At 29.2% G+C, this 19,357-nt stretch overlaps 1 protein-coding gene across 1 annotated transcript in view; it reads left to right on the top strand.

Moving 5' to 3' along the window:
- Positions 1-19,357, top strand: part of LOC122501990 (protein vestigial) — a 113,506-nt gene that overhangs the window by 68,973 nt on the left and 25,176 nt on the right. The window contains exons 2-3 of the mRNA XM_043611815.1: positions 12,518-12,728; positions 13,064-13,222. Coding sequence (XP_043467750.1) covers positions 12,518-12,728; positions 13,064-13,222 — 370 coding nt within the window. The remainder of the gene's footprint in view (positions 1-12,517; positions 12,729-13,063; positions 13,223-19,357) is intronic.

The raw sequence follows: 19,357 nt of genomic DNA, 5'->3' as shown, positions 1-19,357 counted from the left end.
CAATAGTACAGATTACACACAGCACACGCTACTCGCAATTATCAACGCGGGTAATTAAGATCATTATTTTCCAGTTTAATCAGAAAATATCGCTTTCACTGCGCTGCAAATATTATAATATACAAAATCCTATTTATATTATTTAAAAGCATTATTATAATAAGGAAGCAGACTTATTTTATCATTTTATACTAATTATATGATTATAAGAATGGTATAAACTTTTATTAATGGGACTATAAATATAAAGTCCTATTAAGCTATCAATTCCCATTAAAGTGTTGCCATAGGTCAGGGAATTTAGGGAAAGATCAGGGAAATTATCATTTTAAATAATAAAAATATTTTCCGACATTCAATTATTTTCAAAAATTCTAATAAAATTCTTAGCAAAATTTCAATTATTTTTCAAAAAATTTTAATAAAATTAAAATTTCTCGTCGAAATTTCAATTATTCTTATAAATAATATAATTCTTAGAAAAATTTTAATTATTTGTAGAAAGTAATAAAATTCTTCTCCGAAATTCAATTCTTTCCAAAAATTGTAATCAAATTCTTGTTAAAATTCAATTATTTTCTAAAGTAATAAAATTATTCTCCAAAATTCAATTCTTTTCAAGAATTTTAATATTATTATAGTCAAAATTTCAATTTTTTCAAAAGTTATAAAATTCTTCTCCGAAAATCATATATTTATAAAAACCTTAATAAAATTCTTAGTAAAATTTCAATTATTTTCAAAAATTTTAATAAAATTCTTGGCGAAATTTCAATATTATTTTCAAAAGTAATAAAATTCTTCTCTGAAATTCAATAATTTTGAAAAATTATTAAAAAATACTTAGCAATAATTCAATTATTTTTAGAATTTTAATAAAATTTTCGTCAAAATTTCAATTATCTCTATAAAAAATAAAATTCTTATCCGAAATTAAATTATTTTCAAAAATTTTTATTAAATTCTCCACAAAATTCTAATTATTTTTATAAATAATAAAACTCTTCTTGGAAATTTAATTATTTTCGAAAATTTTCATAAGCATCTTTGCAAAATTTCAATTATTTTCAAAAGTAATAAAATTCTTCTCCAAATTCAATTATTTTCAAAAAATTATTAAAATTCTCGTCAAAATTTCAATTATTTTCAAAAGTAATAAAATTCTTCTCCAAATTCAATTATTTTCAAAAAATTATTAAAATTATCGTCAAAATTTCAATTATTTTTAAAAGTAATAAAATTCTTCTCCAAAATTCAATTATTTTCAAAAATATTAATAAAATTCTTGCCAAATTTCAATTATTTTCAAAAGTAATAAAAATCTTATCTGAAATTCAATTATTTTCAAAAATATTAATAAAATTCTTGACAAAATTTCAATTATTTTCGAAGGTAAAAAATTCTTTTCCGAAGTTCAATTATATTCCAAACTTTTAATAAAATTCTTGCCAAATTTTAATTATTTTCAAAAATAATAAAATTCTTCTCCGAAATGCAATTATTTTTATAAATAGTAAAATTCTCGTGATTTCAATTATTTTTTTAAAATGTGAATTATAGCATGAATTTTTAGAAAAAATTGAATTTTGAAAAAAGTTTTTAAATTTTAATCTTTGAAAAATTTAATTGTTGTAAAACTGTAATAATATTAAAATTTTTTATTTTGAAAGAAAATAATTAATCTTTGTTTGAATAATTTTATTTAAAAATTTCATAAAAAAATATAATTGAATTTTGGAAAAATTGCAGTTGTAATTTTTAGAAATAATTATATTTTATAACTAGGCTTTACATTGAAATCATTTAAAATATTTTAATTCCCGCGTTAATAAAATTCTTTTCAAAATTTAAATTGTCTTTGTAAATAATAAAACTCTTCTTCAAAATTTAATTATTTTAAAACATTTTAATAAAATTCTTCGCAAAATTTCAAATATTTTTAGAATTTTAATAAAATTTTCGTCAAGATTTCAATTACCTTTATAAATAATAAAACACTTTTCCAAATTCAATTATTTTCATAAATTTTAGTAAAATTTTTGGCAAAATTTCAATTCTTTTCAAAAATATTAAAGTTCTTCTACGAAATTCAGTTATTAAAAAAAAATTTAATAAATTTATTCTCTGCAATTCAATTATTTTTAAATTTTTTTTTATAAATTTAATAGCAGAATTTCAATTATTTTAAAAAATACCAAAATTTTTGACAGGGATTTAATTTTTTCCATAAATAATAAAATTCTTTTCAGTAATTCAATTATTTTCATAAATAATAAAACTTATCGTAGAATTTTAAATATTTTCAATACAATTTTAATCAAATATATCGAAAAATGTAATTATTCTTAAAAATTTTATTAATATTCGTCAAAAGGATTCAATTATTAAAAAAAAATTTTTTCAATAAATTCTTTATGAGAATTAAATTTTAAAAACCATTTAATTAGTCAGTAATTGATTTATTTATGTGCTTTAATAATTGAATTTTCGTAGAATTTTCTAATAAAAATTGATTTAAAAATGGTTTTCAGTTGAAATTTTATATTATAATTAAATATTAAAAGCAATATATCATGAATTTTAAGAAATAATTGAATTTTCAATAGATTTCAAATTTAAAATCTTTAAAAATTTTAATTTTTCATACTTTTAACTATATAAAAATTCAGTAGAAATATTGAAATAATTTTTTTTGAAAAAATATTGCAAGTTTTTTTTCTATTTTATATGTAATTAAAGAATTTCCGAATAATTGAAATTTCACGTAAAATTGAATTGTAAACAAATAAATTTTAAAATTCTCAAAGAAGAAAAACAAATTTTTTAAATTTGTAATATTTTTTTAATTATTAAAACTTTTAATTTTTGAAGAGGTTATCGTTTATAAACGTTAAATGTAATTTTTATTTTATTTTTTTGCCTGACTCCGATTGGTTGATAATTATTAATCATATATTAAATTGTGACCAAGTCATAACTTTGAAAAAATAATAATTCTTCTATGTTGTTGAATTTCAAAAAAGTTTGGATTTTAATCTTTTGAACAATTTTAATTCCTATGGAAAAATATAAATTTTTTGAGTAGTTAATAATTTTTAGAATTAGATTAATAATAATTGATAATTTTTAGAATTTAAAATATTCCTTAGAGTCAAGGAAAAAGTCAAAATTTTGTCTGAAAATCAGGGAAAAGTCAAGGAGAATCAAAATTTAATTTTTGTGGCCACATTGATGCATTAGACCCTAATGTCCCAAAATAGGGAACATGTTAAAAAATTCCCAACTTTGTTTTATATAAAAGCCCCGAGAAAATTATGACCGATTATCTATACCCTCAGTGACACATGTGCTTTAGGTTCTCGAATCCATATAGTGTCAAAAAGTTGCTTTGGACAAGTTGTTTTCTTTTTTTTTTTTTGTCTCTCATCCTTTTTTGAACCCTTTAAGAGGCGATATCGTGTCAGTTGGAACGGTGAGTTTCAAGAAGTCGGAGAGGGATCTCGTTGTAATTTGTCGAGTGGATGGGAATTGCTCCATCGTCCACTTGGCGGTGCCTGGCGGCTTCACTAATGAACCAAACTTAACTAAAGGGAACTCGTTCGCGTACCTTATCGGTAGTCGTAACCGCAGGATCAGCTTCGTAGTCCCGAGAGTTTGCCGCGCGGGACTCCTCTCATCTTCGACAAAGATAGGAGAATCGTGTCGACGAATGGCCGTGTCCGGCAAACAAATTGCAAGATAGCCCTTGGACTCATGGTAGCTCGTTACCGATCTTCTCATCCTTTTTTTTTCCTTCCTTTCCATCCGACCTTCCCCCCCTCCCTCCTCTCCACCCATTTTCTATAGAGCTCTTTCTTCCCCCTGTGTGTGTATCCTCTTCTTCTTTTATCCGCGCGCCAACCAGACATCGTGAATACGATTTCTCTTCCTTCCACGCCTCTTCCATTTTATCTCCATTTCTCCCCCATTGGCGATTCTTCCGATTTTTTTTTCGAAAACGACTCCGCCACAACCTCTTTATGTACTCTTTTATGGGGTTTATGCTCATTTATGCGCGCACGGTATACGCTGATGCGTAAAGAATCTTTGACTTTCTTTTTTAATGGCGATTATTTTCTTAATCGGTTAATTTTGCGACTAAATTTCGAATTTTTGATAATTAATTGATAATTAATAATTTGCGGATTTGGAATTAATAGGATCTGGCTCCTTGGTGGATTGTAGAGAGAGTGAGAGAGCAGTGAAGCACAAAATCGCATTTTTGTAGGCGTGGCAGATAATTGCGCAGAGTTACGAAACTGCGTTTCTGCGCATACAAGGTTACACAGAAGCGCCGCCTGCATGTGCGCAGAAACCACTTTACGTAAGTCTGCGCATTATGTGCCACGCCTCAAAAAATGCGATTTTGTGTTTCACTGCTACAGACTTCGTAACTCAGAATTGGCCCGATTTTTCGAAGCCAAACAAACAAAAAAAAAATTTTTTTTTAAAGAAGAAGAAGGCTTCGTACTTGATAATTATTTTTAAAATAAGGCAATTAAAATACGAAAACATTCGGACAATGAATAAAAATATTTATTTACACCAAAGTTTCGAAATCTGAATGATTTCCTCTTCAGCAAGTCTATCCAAAAAATATATACAAAATAAAAATAATAATAAAAAATTATTTTATAAAAAAAAATAAATAAATATAATTTAATCTTACCAGAAATTAATATAATAATTATTCATTATCCGAATGTTTTCGTTTTATTTGCCCTTAATTTTTAAAGGATCTCGGACTTTAAAGATAATAATTTAACTAATTTTAAAATACTAACAAAAAATAGCTTTAAGACTGAAAAAAGTAGTAAAAATATATCTGAAGATAAATTAAATTTGACGACTTAGTTTCTTAATAATTTCTGAATTAAATTAAATACAAAAAAAGAAAATTTTTTTAAAGTAAATATTTCAATTGCCTATTTAATTCTACGCAGGAATTAAAAAAATTTTAAGTGATTTCAATGTAAAGCCTAGTTTTCAAATATAATTATTTCTAAAAATTACAACTGCAATTTTTCCAAAATTCAATTATATTTTATTTATGAAATTTTTAAATAAAATTATTCAAAGATTAATTATTTTCTTTCAGAATAAAATTTTTAATATTATCACAGTATTACAATAATTAAATCTTTCAAAGATTTAAATTTAAAAACCTTTATTAAAATTCAATTTTTTCTAAAAATTCATGCCATAATTAACATTTTAAAAAAAATAATTGAAATCACGTGAATTTTATTATTTATGAAATTAATTGAATTTCGGAGAAGAATTTTATTACATTTGAAAATAATTGAAATTTGGCAAGAATTTTATTAATATTTTTGAAAATAATTGAATTTCAGAGAAGAATTTTTTTACCTACGAAAATAATTGAAATTTGGCAAGAATTCTATTAAAATTTTTTGAATATAATTGAATTTTATAGGAGAATGTTATTACTTTTGAAAATAATTGAAATTTTGCCAAGACTTTATTAAATTCTTTGAAAATAATTGAAATTTTGCAAAGAATTTTAATATTTATGAAGATAATTGAAATTTTGACGAGAATTTTATTAAATTTTTTGAAAATAATTGAATTTTTGCAACGAATTTTATTAACATTTATAAAAATAATTGAATTCTTGTAAACAATTTTATTATTTATAAAAATAATTGAATTTTATAGGTGAATGTTATTACTTTTTAAAATAATTGAAATTTTGCCAAGACTTTATTAAATTCTTTGAAAATAATTGAAATTTTGCAAAGAATTTTAATATTTATGAAGATAATTGAAATTTTGACGAGAATTTTATTAAATTTTTTGAAAATAATTGAATTTTTGCAACGAATTTTATTAACATTTATAAAAATAATTGAATTCTTGTAAACAATTTTATTATTTATAAAAATAATTGAATTATATAGGTGAATGTTATTACTTTTTAAAATAATTGAAATTTTGACAAGAATTATATTAAAATTTTTCAAAATACTTGGAATTTTACTAAAAAAATTTTACTAAAATTTTGAAAATAATTGAATTTTTGCAACGAATTTTATTAAATTATTATTAATAATTGAATTCTTGTGAACAATTTTATTATTTGTAAAAATAATTGAATTTTGTAGAAAAATTTTATTATTTGTAAAGATAATTGAAATTTTGACGAGAATTTAATTACTTTTGAAAATAATTGAAATTTGGCAAAAATTTTATTAAAATTTTTGAAAATAATTAAAATTTTGCTAATAAATTTTATTATTTATGAAGATAATTGAAATTTTGACAAGAATTTTATTAAATTTTTTGAAAATAATTGAAATTTTGCTAAGAATCTTATTAAATTTTTTAAAAATAATTGAATTCTTGTGAACAATTTTATTATTTATAAAAATAATTAAATTCTTTTGAAGAATTTTTATAAAATACTTTTTAAATTAATGTTTTTTTTTTAAAATATTATTAAAATTATGTATTAAATAATTGAATTCAATTATTATAAAAATAATTGAATGTTTGCAAAGAATTTTATAATTTTTTTATATTTTGGGAAATTTTTTATAAAATTGGTAGATATAAAAAATAATTGAATTTCGAAAGATTTTTTGATAATAATTGAATCGTTTGAATGGTAAATATTAAAAATAATTGAATTTCGAAAAATTTTTTGATGATAATTGAATCGTTTGAATGGCTGATATTAAAAATTATTAAATGTCAAGAAAATTTTGAAGATAATTGAATCGTTTGAATGGCAGATATTAAAAATAATTGAATTTCGAAAAATATTTTGAAAATAATTGAATCGTTTGAAAGAATTTTATTAAATTTTTTTGAATTGTTTCTAAGAATTTTATTTAAATTTTTGAGTAGTGGAAATTGTTTATAACATAGAAGAAAGTAGCTTTTAGTGTCATAAATCTAAAAAATGTACCTAAATCGTAGCAAATTGTAAAAAAGTATTAAATTCTTTTAGTAGATGAGTATACGAAGCCTGCTGCTCTCTACGAGAAACTTTCCCTGTAGCTCCGGCCGCTTAGATTCATAATCACGAAGATTAAACATCGTTCCATACGGTCAGATAATATAAACAGCAATAATAACAATAATATTAAAAATATGAAGAAATAAATAAATAAATAAATTTTCCACGAATCCATTCATCAATTCAGTCACATCCCTTCACTGACGGAGGTTCAGAATTACTCCTCTAACGGATTCAGATTTACAGACCATTTAAATGATTCAATCGTGGATTAAAGGTCAGGATGATGTTGAAATTCGTGCTAGAGGGGAAGCGATGAATACGCACTTGATAAAATGAGTCGACGAAGGGTTGGGAGAGAAAACATGGCGAGTTGAAACGAACAAGAAAGAGAGGGAACGAAAGCGGGGGGATTTTGTGTAGTCGCTCACGGTTTGGAATGCTTTGAAAGGCCGCGAGCTAGAGTTTCGCTTGGTTCTGCTGGCCGCGAGTTGCTTCAGGACCTGGACCATCACGCAGGAAGAGAGATGCAAAGAATTAGAGTGAGTGAGTAAGAGAGAGAGAGAGAGAGGGAAAAGTTTATAGAAGAAGGAGAAAAAGAGTGAGAAACAAGTAGTGCTGGTGGTGGTGGTGGGAGATAAAGAGTGGGATGCAGAGAATCTGAGGTCGTTCTGACTTGCTTCAATTAATTACCACATTGTCGTCGTGGTCTTCTCTTGCCTGCTGGTTCTCTAGACCCTAGGATGTTCCGCCATGGTAATCCCTAGGGGAGGTAGTACCCCGCCTTGATTTAATCTCTCTGGATATTTTTTTTTTTTTTTTTTTGCTTCTTTTTCCCTTGTACATTGCACTTACCGTCGTCCCTTTTGCAATTGATTCTCACGATACTTGCGCGCCTCACAACTTGAGTATTTCTACGTGTAAAGTACATGCACTTTCATCAAATGATTAAACGAAAAGTGAAAAACAGGTTCCTGGAGAATGGAGATGAAGAAATGGAGAAAAACGAGGTGTCAGTGCGGAGAGATCTTCTCTCCTTTTGGTTTTGTTCCTTTTATACGCAAGCACCTAAGTGCCACGCTGCAACACTCAAGTCAAAAATATATGAGAGACTGATTATAATTGTCAGCGGCGATATCATCGTTCTTCTTTTTTCTCCTCGGGATGAATACGTATCTCCTTTTATTTGCCAAACAAACCTTTTGCTAAACACTTTTCGAAACGTCGCGAAATTGTTGCTAGAAATCTTTTACAGCTTTTCAATTTTAGGCACACTTTAAAAAATATTGGTAAATTTTCCTAACTTTTCCTAACTGTTCTCTAATTATTTTGGGTAAAATCCTTTCACCCAAAACTTTTGGTCTACCAATAGTCGTGTAAAATATTTTCGTCTTTTAAAATGGTTGTCACATTTGGTTCGTCTAAGGATTTTAAATTGAGACGCAACACTTTCGATACATTTTTTGTCTCAATTTGCTATTCTTATCAAAAGTCTGATGGCGATAAATTTTTGTCTCAATATAATCCTTAGAAAAGTGTGATAAAAAAAAGATTTCAAGCAATGAATGCAGGAGGAAATGGAAACACAAATGTGACTATATGGCAAAAGACAAAAATCGAGTGTGGAATAGAATGAAGTGGAATAAAGAGAGAACACGACACAGAAAGAAACAGGTTACGCCTTCGAGATGCTATCATCATCTGCTCTAATAAACTGAGACCCAACATTCCATGGAGTAGTACACATCAACGTGACGATCCTGACTTCTCGAAACGACTAAAGTTCCTTCAACTGACACTTGACACAGTGATTGCGAATGCATCTGCAACAGCTGACAATGCAAGTGATGATCTGCTAAAGGAACTTTTAGCAAAGAGAGAGAGAGAGAGAGATTAAAATTTCGCACCTGGCTGGTATGGCCGCATGTCTTGTTATCGAGATCGCGTCGAGAGCCTCTTATGTATTCCAGGTTTCGGACTCACCTCACCCTGAGAGAGAGAAGGTTCCCGAGGTCGAGACACCTATGAGAGGCGCGGACGTTACTGTCACTTTCCTGAAGAATGAGCATGCATCCCAAGACAATGTTCTCAGTTCTCCCCGCATGCTTGCTGCAATTTATGATGCGACCTTCATTTCTCTTCCGACGACAGATGCAGCACTTCTCTCCACGATTCTGGAATTCTTCGCGAAACCTAGATTTTATTCATTTTTATTCACTGTCTCTTTTCTTCTTTATATTGTTTTTCCTCACTTGAAATTTCCTAATAAAAAAAAACTAATTTTTTTGGCTTCAAGCAAATTAATATATTTACCTAATATATTTACTAATTAAAAACTTGAAGTCAACGATATATTTATATTAATTTCAATTAATGTTGGTTGAGAATATCAAAATTTTCCACCACGAAAGCATGGAGGAGATATTTTCGTTTCGCATTTCTGTTTCCTTGGAAGCATTTATCATCGTACTTTTCCAGTTGTCGGTGATGTGGAGAAGAAATTGGTTAGGCGGGAGATTTCATAGTAGCAATATATACCCTGTCAACGGGGAAGAACTCGGAAGCAGAAAAGCGTTGAGGAGACGATGGAAAGTGTATAGAATGACAAACTTCTGTACAGTCTGGTGTCAAAAGGATTGACTCAGAGGTCAGATTATAATTCATACACGTCGCCCATCTGTCCAGGTGATTTATATTTTATTCAAGGTAGTAGGAACAACAATGGCTACTGGAAATTTATCCATGCTATTTACTTATGATTTTCTATTTTATCTATTTTTTATTTTCATCAAGTAAGTATTTCATCAGAGTACAAAGTCGAAACGGAATTTTGCCTTTTTAGAAAGTAATAAAGAAGCCGTTTTGAAAAATCCGACTCGAGAATTAATTTGAATTCGCACATTGCCATTGTCACCAGAAAGACTACCACGAGAGAAAGAAAGAGAGAGAGAGAGACTCCTGTCCAAAAATAGCCATACTCTGAAAATAGTCTGCGATGCAAAGAAGCTACACTCGTCGAAAAGATTTAAGCGCACACAAAAGCGAAACCTTATCGTCCATGTGTCCCTTTGAGAAATTATGGTCGCTCTTCATCAAGATTCGCAAATCTTCGCCTTTTGGTCCCGAACTTTGAACAAATCAACAGATTTTACAACGATCCTGTATTAATTTTCACACCATGGAAATTTTTCCCCAAATGTTAGTTAAATTACCTAGAAAAATTTGCCTCATTAGATCAGTCCATAATTCTAAGTTTTTTTCTACAAGTTCTTGTTTTGCTTAATGTAGGATAACAAAAATTGTTGATATAGTTTAAAGCAGGCAGGTACTAGTGAAAGAAGAAAGTGTAGCAAAGAACGAAGAATTAAAGAGGAAAAATTGTGCGGGAAAATTCGATCAGAATTCGGGTGACCTAACGTGGCATTTGCAGCACTAGGATTTAATGAATAGCAGGCATTACATCCTATTTGGTCTCATTGCGACCGTCGTGACGATGCTCAGCATAGCATAGCTCTCGCGCTATTTGCAGTCCAAGCGGAGAATAGGGGATACAATGGACGCCGACGTCGAGCGTCGCTATGTGCTCAATGAAAACTACCCAACCCATTGGCGTATTCAGAGCGACAACTTAATTTTCACTGTGAATGCGATAATCTCAAGCATTCTTTCAACTTAATTCTTATTCTATGCCGAATATTTAGATTCTTTTCATTAATTCTTTGATGAACAATGTCTACTTCCGTAAACATGTTCTTATAAAGATCTAACGATGGTTTAATGAAGATTTGTCAAAAATCTGTCAAAATGCTGGCAAAACTTTAGCAACCTTTCTTAGATCTTGTCAAAGGTCTGACAAAAGTCTAACAAAGGTCTAATGAAGATCTAACGAAGATCTAACAACGGTCTAACAAAGGTCTAACAAAGGCCTAAAAAAGGTCTAACAAAGGCCTAAAAAAGGTCTAACAAAGATCTAGAAAAGATCTGAAAAAGGCCTTACAAAGATCCATCAAAATTTTAAGAAAGGTTCTGCCTAATATCCAACAAAAATGTAACTTAATTCTAACTACTATTAATTTTCCTCCGTTGCTTCATTGTCCAACAGTAAAAAATCGTATTCTCTCGTCGAACAACGAAACAAAACGGAACATATTTCGTTATTTTTTTTCTATAACAAACAGAATGACACGAAAAGGGTTAAAAGAAAGCATATCCAGCATGTGAAACAGTAAATTTTGTCGTCAGTTGTCAAGAGATTTTGTTCCCTCTACTTCTTCTTTTTTTTCTCTCTCTCTCTAGTAAAGATTTATAAATCTCTCGACGGATTTGCATTTGGCGCCACTGCAAATACCGTGTTGTCGTTTAATCGCATCTCTCTCGAGGTGCGAGGCGAGATTACAAGTGAATTTGCGTTTAGGCGTGTTTCAAGATCCGCAAAGGCAACGACTCGCTCAGTTCTGGGCATTCTTTGAATAGCTGGATCATTTAGCCGCTTTGCATCATCGGCAACTGTCGTCGTATGGCAACACTATTCCCCGCATATCATGGCGAGAATAACTTTGAAAATTTAACGATATTCCCCCACAAGCAATTTCTATATCCCTTACAAACACTCGCTACGGAAATGTCTCGTTGACTCTTGATAAGTTTAATCTTGACATAGTTCAAGAGAAATGCAATTTTCTGCCAAGATTTCTCATGGTGTAAGTATAGTGTGTGTAATTATTTATAGAATTCTAATTTATTACGAGTAGTTGCGATAACGATATTTATGTGATAAGGATTCAAAGAGATTCTTTAATTTGTTTGAATCCTTAGAACTTATGAATATTATTATCAGAACTACTATTCAAGAATTAGGAATTCAAAGAGTGATTTGGGTTCGAAGGGATTAAGGATTCAACGAGAAATAAGAATTAGGAAATTAAGGATTCGATTTCGGATTCGATGAGAAATAAGAATCCAGAAAATTAAGGATTCAACTAAAAATTAGAATTCAGAAATTAAGGATTCAACAAGAAATGAGAATTCAGAGAAATTAAGGATTCAAAGGGATTAAGAATTTAGAAATTCATATAGGAATTCAAACAATAAATGGAATTTGAAGGTACAACAAAAGCCTTTGAAACTAATAAAGAAATGGAGAAAATTTTAATCTGAAATCCACTAAATATTAACGCCGTTGGTGACAATCTATTAAGTTAGTGTTTCAATCTCAAGGTGTATTATGGTTTATAACGTTTATGTCGTCGAATTTACGAGATTTCCGGATAAGATCATAAAGTTTATATCGTTCATTTAGCGAAAAGCAAATTTTCCTCATAACCGACCCATTTTTGCTTTGATGGAGAATATGATACACAGCACAAATTAAATTTTCAAATAATTTTAAAAATCAGGAGAAATTTAAAATTAATTTTAAAATTTAAAAGAAATTTGAAGTTACTTTTAAAAATCAAGAGAGAAATTAAAATTAATTGTTGTTTTTTTTGTTTCCAGTTAAATGTGCACCAAAGATCGTTGGAGGCAGCAGGACTAGAACTCTGTGGAGCGGGGGGAAGTATCCCTCAAGGTCAACCAAGCAGTACTGGTTCAATAGGGTCAGCACCAAGTCCAGCGTCCCCAAGACCGACACCCCAACCTAGAGCACCTCTTGCAACCTCCACTTCGCAGTCTTCGAGGACCCTCGACGATGATAGATCGACGGACGGTGAGATTTCTCTCAGATTTTTAGACAAATTTTTTTTTTACTTTTTTTAAACTAAACTTAACTGAACTTAACTTACAGTTAACCTACAGTTAACCTACCGTTTAGTTTTATTGATACAGTTTTAAATCTAAAATTAGGCTACTTTTCAATCATCTTATGGTTTTTTCTGCTAATTAAAATCCCTTAAAAAAACAAACATTTGCTCGTCTTCCTAGGAGTTATTTTAAATTTAGAGATTATTTTCTAATTTCAAAAGTTTCGTGATCTCTTGCTTATTTCCCTGACTCTGTGTAACTTAATAATAAAGATATGAAGAGGCTCAATTATTTCAGCAGTAGGCGGTGGAACGGCGGCAGAAGACTCGGATGATGGTGAGAGTAGAGCACAATATGTTAGTGCAAATTGTGTGGTTTTCACTCATTACCGAGGAGATGCGGCAACCGAGGTAGATGAACATTTTCATAGAGCCCTTCAACAGGATAATAAACTAAAAGGTGAGAAACTCATTTTTGATGACTAGTTGTTATTTTAAGCTGAAATCAGTAGTAATACTATTTCCACTAACTTATCCACTAATATTGCAACTGTTACTTCTGCTACTACTTCTACTGTTCTTGCTACTGTTACTACTACTACTTCTACTATTACTGGTACTTTTACTGTTACTCCTATTGCTTCTGCTGTAATAATAATGATAGTAGTAGTAGTTTCCTTCTTGACTCTCAAATAGAATAAATTTTCCCAGTTTGCCATAAAATTTTTTATGGAATTACTATACGTCCTATTTAATTTACTTTATTATTGTAAATGTTTCCCCACACGACAAAGATAAGGATGTTGCAGAATATACTTTGATTTTTTGGTATACATAATTTTTAAAAGGAGCAGTTCAAAAGTTGATGACTACAAATATAGAAAAGAATGGAGGAGAGGAGAAATTACTTTTATGAAGATGTTGGGACGGGAGCAAGACTGCGATTCGTCAAAACGTAACCCAGAGCAGATTGATGTGGCGCTACGACTGGATGGCTTGTTATTCGGATTTAGAGCGTTGTCGCCGAAGCGTCTCTTTGAAGACGCCGTGGCGTCCACATGTCAAGTAATTGCAACACTTTTCGCCCATGGAAAGACGCGAAATGAGTTAGAGAAAGAGAAAACCTTTTCATTCTCCCTTGTTTTCTCTCTCTTAAAAGAGAGAGATAGAAAGAGAAAAGGATGGTAAAAGAGAGAGAAAAAAGAGAAAAGGGTGGTAAAAGAGAGAGAAAAGGATGGTAGAAGATAGAGAAAGAGATAGAGAGAAACATCCTTATATGAGTGACATAAGTCGGATGAAGAAAAATTGGAAAAAAGAAGAAACGACGAGTTAGTCGCTCGGCGTTAATTTGACGCTACCGTGCAGAACGACATGCTCAATTTCCCGCAGCTTCAACGTTATTATTGCTTGTTTTGATAAACTCAAGTCAAAAGAGAGAGAGAGAGAAAAAAAAGGGTGAGAGAAAGAGAGAGAGAGAGTTGCACACGCGACAAGATATTTATGCTCGACTGGGAATATTTATGCCTCAATGAGAAACACTCTCTGGAGAAGAGGGTATATCATTTTATCATTCCCGACTATCACTTTTAGTGACACCATCTTCTCAAAGCGATTCACCATTCTCTCATCAGTCGCAATCTCCTATCAGTGATTATGAATAATGACGTCGAGCCCCTTGTGTTTATAAATATTTCATGAACAGAATGATAAAGTGGAGTTGTTGCAAACTCTTCCTTTGTAGTTTATTTATATATGGTCTAGCTTGACTGGCAGACTTCCAGTTATTCTATATGATATGCCTGACAATTGAATTCTTTTTCGCATTCCTCACTTTCCTCGGACTATTTTACTCAAATTTTACACATTTTTATCGAAATTCTCGAGAATGAATCTTTTGTTTGTTGATTTAACGAATTGTACACTGCGAACTGCGGCTTTACTACGTTTTTAGTTTTGGACACTTTTAGATCAGTAAAGTAGTTCAAAGTAGTCGAATGTGCGACTTATGATCATTTTTATCAGGGTTGCCACAAAAATTTAATTTTGCTTTTCCCTGAGTTCCAGACTTTTTCCCTGACCCTGAAGAATATTTTGATTCACTCCATGAATTATTAGATATTAAAAAAAATGTTCTATTACATTTATTTACAAATTTCTTCTGTGCAGTAGTAGTTGCAGTGTATGCAGTACTAGTTTTTGTAGTAATTGTAGTAGTAGTACTAGTAGTAGATTATCGATTGACCTTTTAATAAAGGGATAGTTTTTCTCTTGGGATAGATTTTCGCTTTTCGCCATGGCACCTGTCCCAACCAAGGGGAGAAAAGACCTTGTGGCCTTTCTTTGAGGAATCTCGAGCTTAAACAGTAGTCATCTACTTCTGTCCTTATGTGCCTTACTCGACATTCCAGATCTAAAATCGTCTCGCAAATTCTCGCGCCCATTCTCCTTCTCTCTTTGAGCAGTTGCGCTACTCCTAAGACAAGAAGCTCTTAATTTACCTCTCTCCTACCCCAGAGTGGTGTGTCAGTTTGTTGCGAAGTAAGAGTAAGATAGCAACTGACTAAGAGAGAAAAAAAGGGAAAAGAGATAGAGAAAAGTGTAACGAAAAGAGAGAGAGAGAGAGAGAGACAGAGAGCAAGAGAGAGCAAAGAAAAGAAAAAAGAAGAGATGGTAAGAAGGCACATAACAATTAGGTCGTGTTGTCTTGAATTCTAAGCAGGCTAGTGAACTGATCCTTGAGTACCGTCGGGATAAATGTGGCCTTAAACGACACCGATATAGCCATGAGGCTCTGATCGCTTGCCAAACTCTCCGCCAACACCCTGAATCTCCCTTCACTTTCCGCATCCCTTCCCATATAGTATATACACGTTTCCACTTCGCCTCTCCTCGCAAAGCAGCTTCGAAGTTTTAACTCTTCTTGATGCACGACGGCGGAACAATTGTTCCGGTGCTTGTTAGCGTTGTCGTGGCTAATGGCGCACTTTATAACATCGAGACTCTCTCTCTCTCTTATTCGGACCCTGAAAACCTGACCAGCTTTGATTCCTTCAACAAGCGCATTGCATTCATCTTCCCTCCCGTGAGAAATTTCATTATTTTATCCTCGTCCGATATTTTCACACTCAATGCCAATTTTTTAACCGCGCATTTCAATCGATACTGATGGCATTTACCATTTATTAAAATAAGTGCATGTCGTTTGTCAATTTTAATATCATTCTGCTGTAGTTTTATACAGAAGCACTTCTAAACTAATGTCTAAACTATTATCTTCACAGTCTATTACCAGCTAAAAAAGTTCTATAGAATTTCAGTAAGTGATCCATAAATGGTCTGTAATTTTTTATTTTTGGTCCGTAAAAAAATGTCCACAAAAGGAAGAGAAGAACAAAAAATAAATAAATAATAACTATTGAAAATTATAAATACTGCAAAAAGAATAAAAAGAAAAAGAAGGAGCTTAAAAATAAATTTACAATGTGAACAATCGTAAAAATCCATTGCAATCTATTCCGGTATATTTTTCTAAATTGAATAAGAGATCAGATTAGATAAAAGCGAAGCGCTAAAGGAGGCGAAGTGATAAAATATAATTGATGCTTGAGAATACGAATTAAACCAGTTTTTGATCGTTTTCATCTTCGATTCAACACTATCTTATATAAGCATTCGTGGTTTATGCATCCCGGATTATATATATAATAAGAAATAAATAAAGTAAAAGAGCGCTTTCTTCCGCGTTCATCTCTCGATCCAGCTGCTGCGCGGTCCAGTTTTGTTATTTTAAATGCATACATGTATATATTAAGTATATTAACACAACACACGGAATATTCTTTGCGTGCGAAATGGTCCATTAATCCTAGAAGTCTTGACTCTCTGCGCTTATCGAGGGACATCTGTCGTGGTTGACCTTCGGCGAAGAGGTCCCCGATGTAAACGTCGATCTACGGGAGATCAGCTTGAACCTCGGACTATATCTCTCTCTCGACTCCTTTTTCCTTCTTTCTTTAGCTCGAGCAGTCCCACAACACCGCGGCATCGCAGGGCCTTGGCCACAGAAGAAAGCCGACTCCGAGGCACTCCGAGGCTCCGACACTCTGTTTCTTTAATTGCGTTAATAAATAAAGGACAGTCGGCCGAGCCTAGAACATTCAGAGGCATTGGGAGAGAGAATCCGAGGGAGTGGAAACAGGACAGATTCGAGAGAGGAAGATGGAACGATTGCGAGGGCAAAAAGAAACGAGAGGACTGAGGAATCGAGGGGAGTCGATGAATAGGAGAGAGAGGAGGAGGAGGAGAAAATAGTCTAAAAAGAGAGGATTTTTTTTTCTTTTTTCTTTTATCTGTTCTTCTTTCTTTCTTTTATTCCGAAAGAGAGAGAGAAAGAGAGAGTGAGAATTTATATATTTATTTATAGAAAACAATAAAAGGGAAGAGAAAAAGAAATTACAGTTGAACCTCGATAAGCGAGAAACGTCCATAAACAAAAGTATACTCATTTTGAGGTTATCCTGAAGTTCACAACGTATTAGAAACAAATTCGCAAAAATAATTCGACGATTTTATTTTTCTAAAAATAATTTGAAATATTTATATTAATCTATATTAATATTTATATTAATCTGTATTAATATCTATATTAATAACCGTTGTATCCAAGTAATCTGTTCGCAGTTTGAAGTTTTTCTTTTTAAATGTTTAAAATTATAAAATTAATGTACTAATCATTGAATTCTTGTAATTTATAAAAAAAAAAAAATTGAAAATAATTGAATTTTATGACGAATTCAATTATTTTCAATAATTGTAATAAAATTCTTTAGTCAATTTATAAATGATTATTTTTTCTATTTACAGTCGAAATAAAAAAATTATTTAAAAAATTTTTAATTAAATTAGGAAAAATTTTCCTATTGGAAAAAATTCAAAAAAATTTTAATAAAATTCTTTAAAACGATTTAATTATTTTCACAAATTTTTCGTAATTAAATGATTTTTATATCTACTATTTGAATAAAAAATTTCCCAAAAGAATTGAATAATTTAAAAAAAAATGTTTAGGTATAAAATTCTTCGTAAATATTCCATTATTTTTATAAATAAAAAAATGTTCACAGGAATTTAATTATTCAAAACAGAATTTTCCTAATATTATTCGAAAAAAATTAATTATTTAAATACATTTTTATAAAATTCTTCGCAAGAATTCAATTAATTTTATAAATAATGAAATTCTTCTCAGTTTTTCAATTATTATTTAAAATTTTAATAATAATCTTTAAAAGAATTCAATTATATTTATAAATATTAAAACTCAACGCAGGATTTTAATTATTTTAAATACAATTTTAATAAAATTTTTCTTAAAAATTCACTTATTTTTTAAAATTTTGCAAAAATTGAATTATTTGCAGAAATAATAAATTTTTTTTGTCTGGGATTCAATATTATTTAAAAAACGCTGAAATTCAATTATTTTAATAAATGCAATTTTTAATTGGATTCTAGGGAAAATTTAATTATTTTTAAACTTTTTTTTTAAATTCTTCAAAAGAATTCAATAATATCAATACATTGTAAATTTTTTCACAGAAATTTAATTATTTTAAATACAATTTTAATAAAATTTTTCTCAAAAATTCACTTATTTTTATAAATTTTGCAAAAATTCAATTATTTGCAGAAATAATAAATTTCTTTGGCAGAGATTCAATTATTTAAAAAACTTTTAATGAACTCCAATTCAAGAATTCAATTATTTTTTAAAAAATAATGAAATTTTCGCTGAAATTCAATTATTTTAAATGCAATTTTAATTGAATTCTAGGTAAATTTAAATTATTTTTAAACATATTTTTTAAATTCTTCAAAAGAATTCAATAATATCAATAAATACTAAATAGTAAATTTTTCACAGAAATTCAATTATTTAAAATACAATTTTAATAAAATTTTTCTTAAAATTCACTTGTTTTTTTAAATTTTGCAAAAAATTCAATCATTTGCAGAAGTAATTAATAGAAATAATTAAATTTTTGATGTACTAAAAATCATTGAATTTTTGTAAAGTCTAAATAAAAAAAATTTGAATATAATTGAATTTATTTCAATAGAATTTTATCAACATTTTTTCAAATAATTGAATTCTTTCGAGAAAATGTAATTAAAATTGTATTTAAAATAATTTAATTTTTGGGAAGATTTTTATTAAAATTATTTTAAAATAATGAAGTTTTTTTTATATAATTTTTACTGAAAATTTTGAAAACAATAAAATTTAAAGAAGAATTTCTTTTAAGTTCTTAAAATAATCTTGTTTATTATTAATTGTAATTAACATTATCTCTATTGAATTATATTAAAATTATTTATCGAAAATAAAATTCTTTCAAACAATTTTCTCAGAGTTTACAAAGAATTTTATTAAAAACTTTTGAGAGCAATTGAATTGTTTAGAACAATTTTATTACAATTTTTGAAAAAAAAATAATTGAATCCGTTAGAGAAATTTTATTAAAATTATCTTGAATATAATTGAATTTTTTCCCAGAAAATTTATTAAAATTGTATTGAATATTTGAAAATAATT

Source organism: Leptopilina heterotoma, unplaced genomic scaffold (assembly GCF_015476425.1).
Source record: "Leptopilina heterotoma isolate Lh14 unplaced genomic scaffold, ASM1547642v1 Lhet_22, whole genome shotgun sequence".
NCBI lineage: Eukaryota > Metazoa > Arthropoda > Insecta > Hymenoptera > Figitidae > Leptopilina > Leptopilina heterotoma.
The sequence above is the reverse complement of the archived record's forward strand: the minus strand, read 5'-3'. Positions and strand labels throughout refer to the sequence as shown.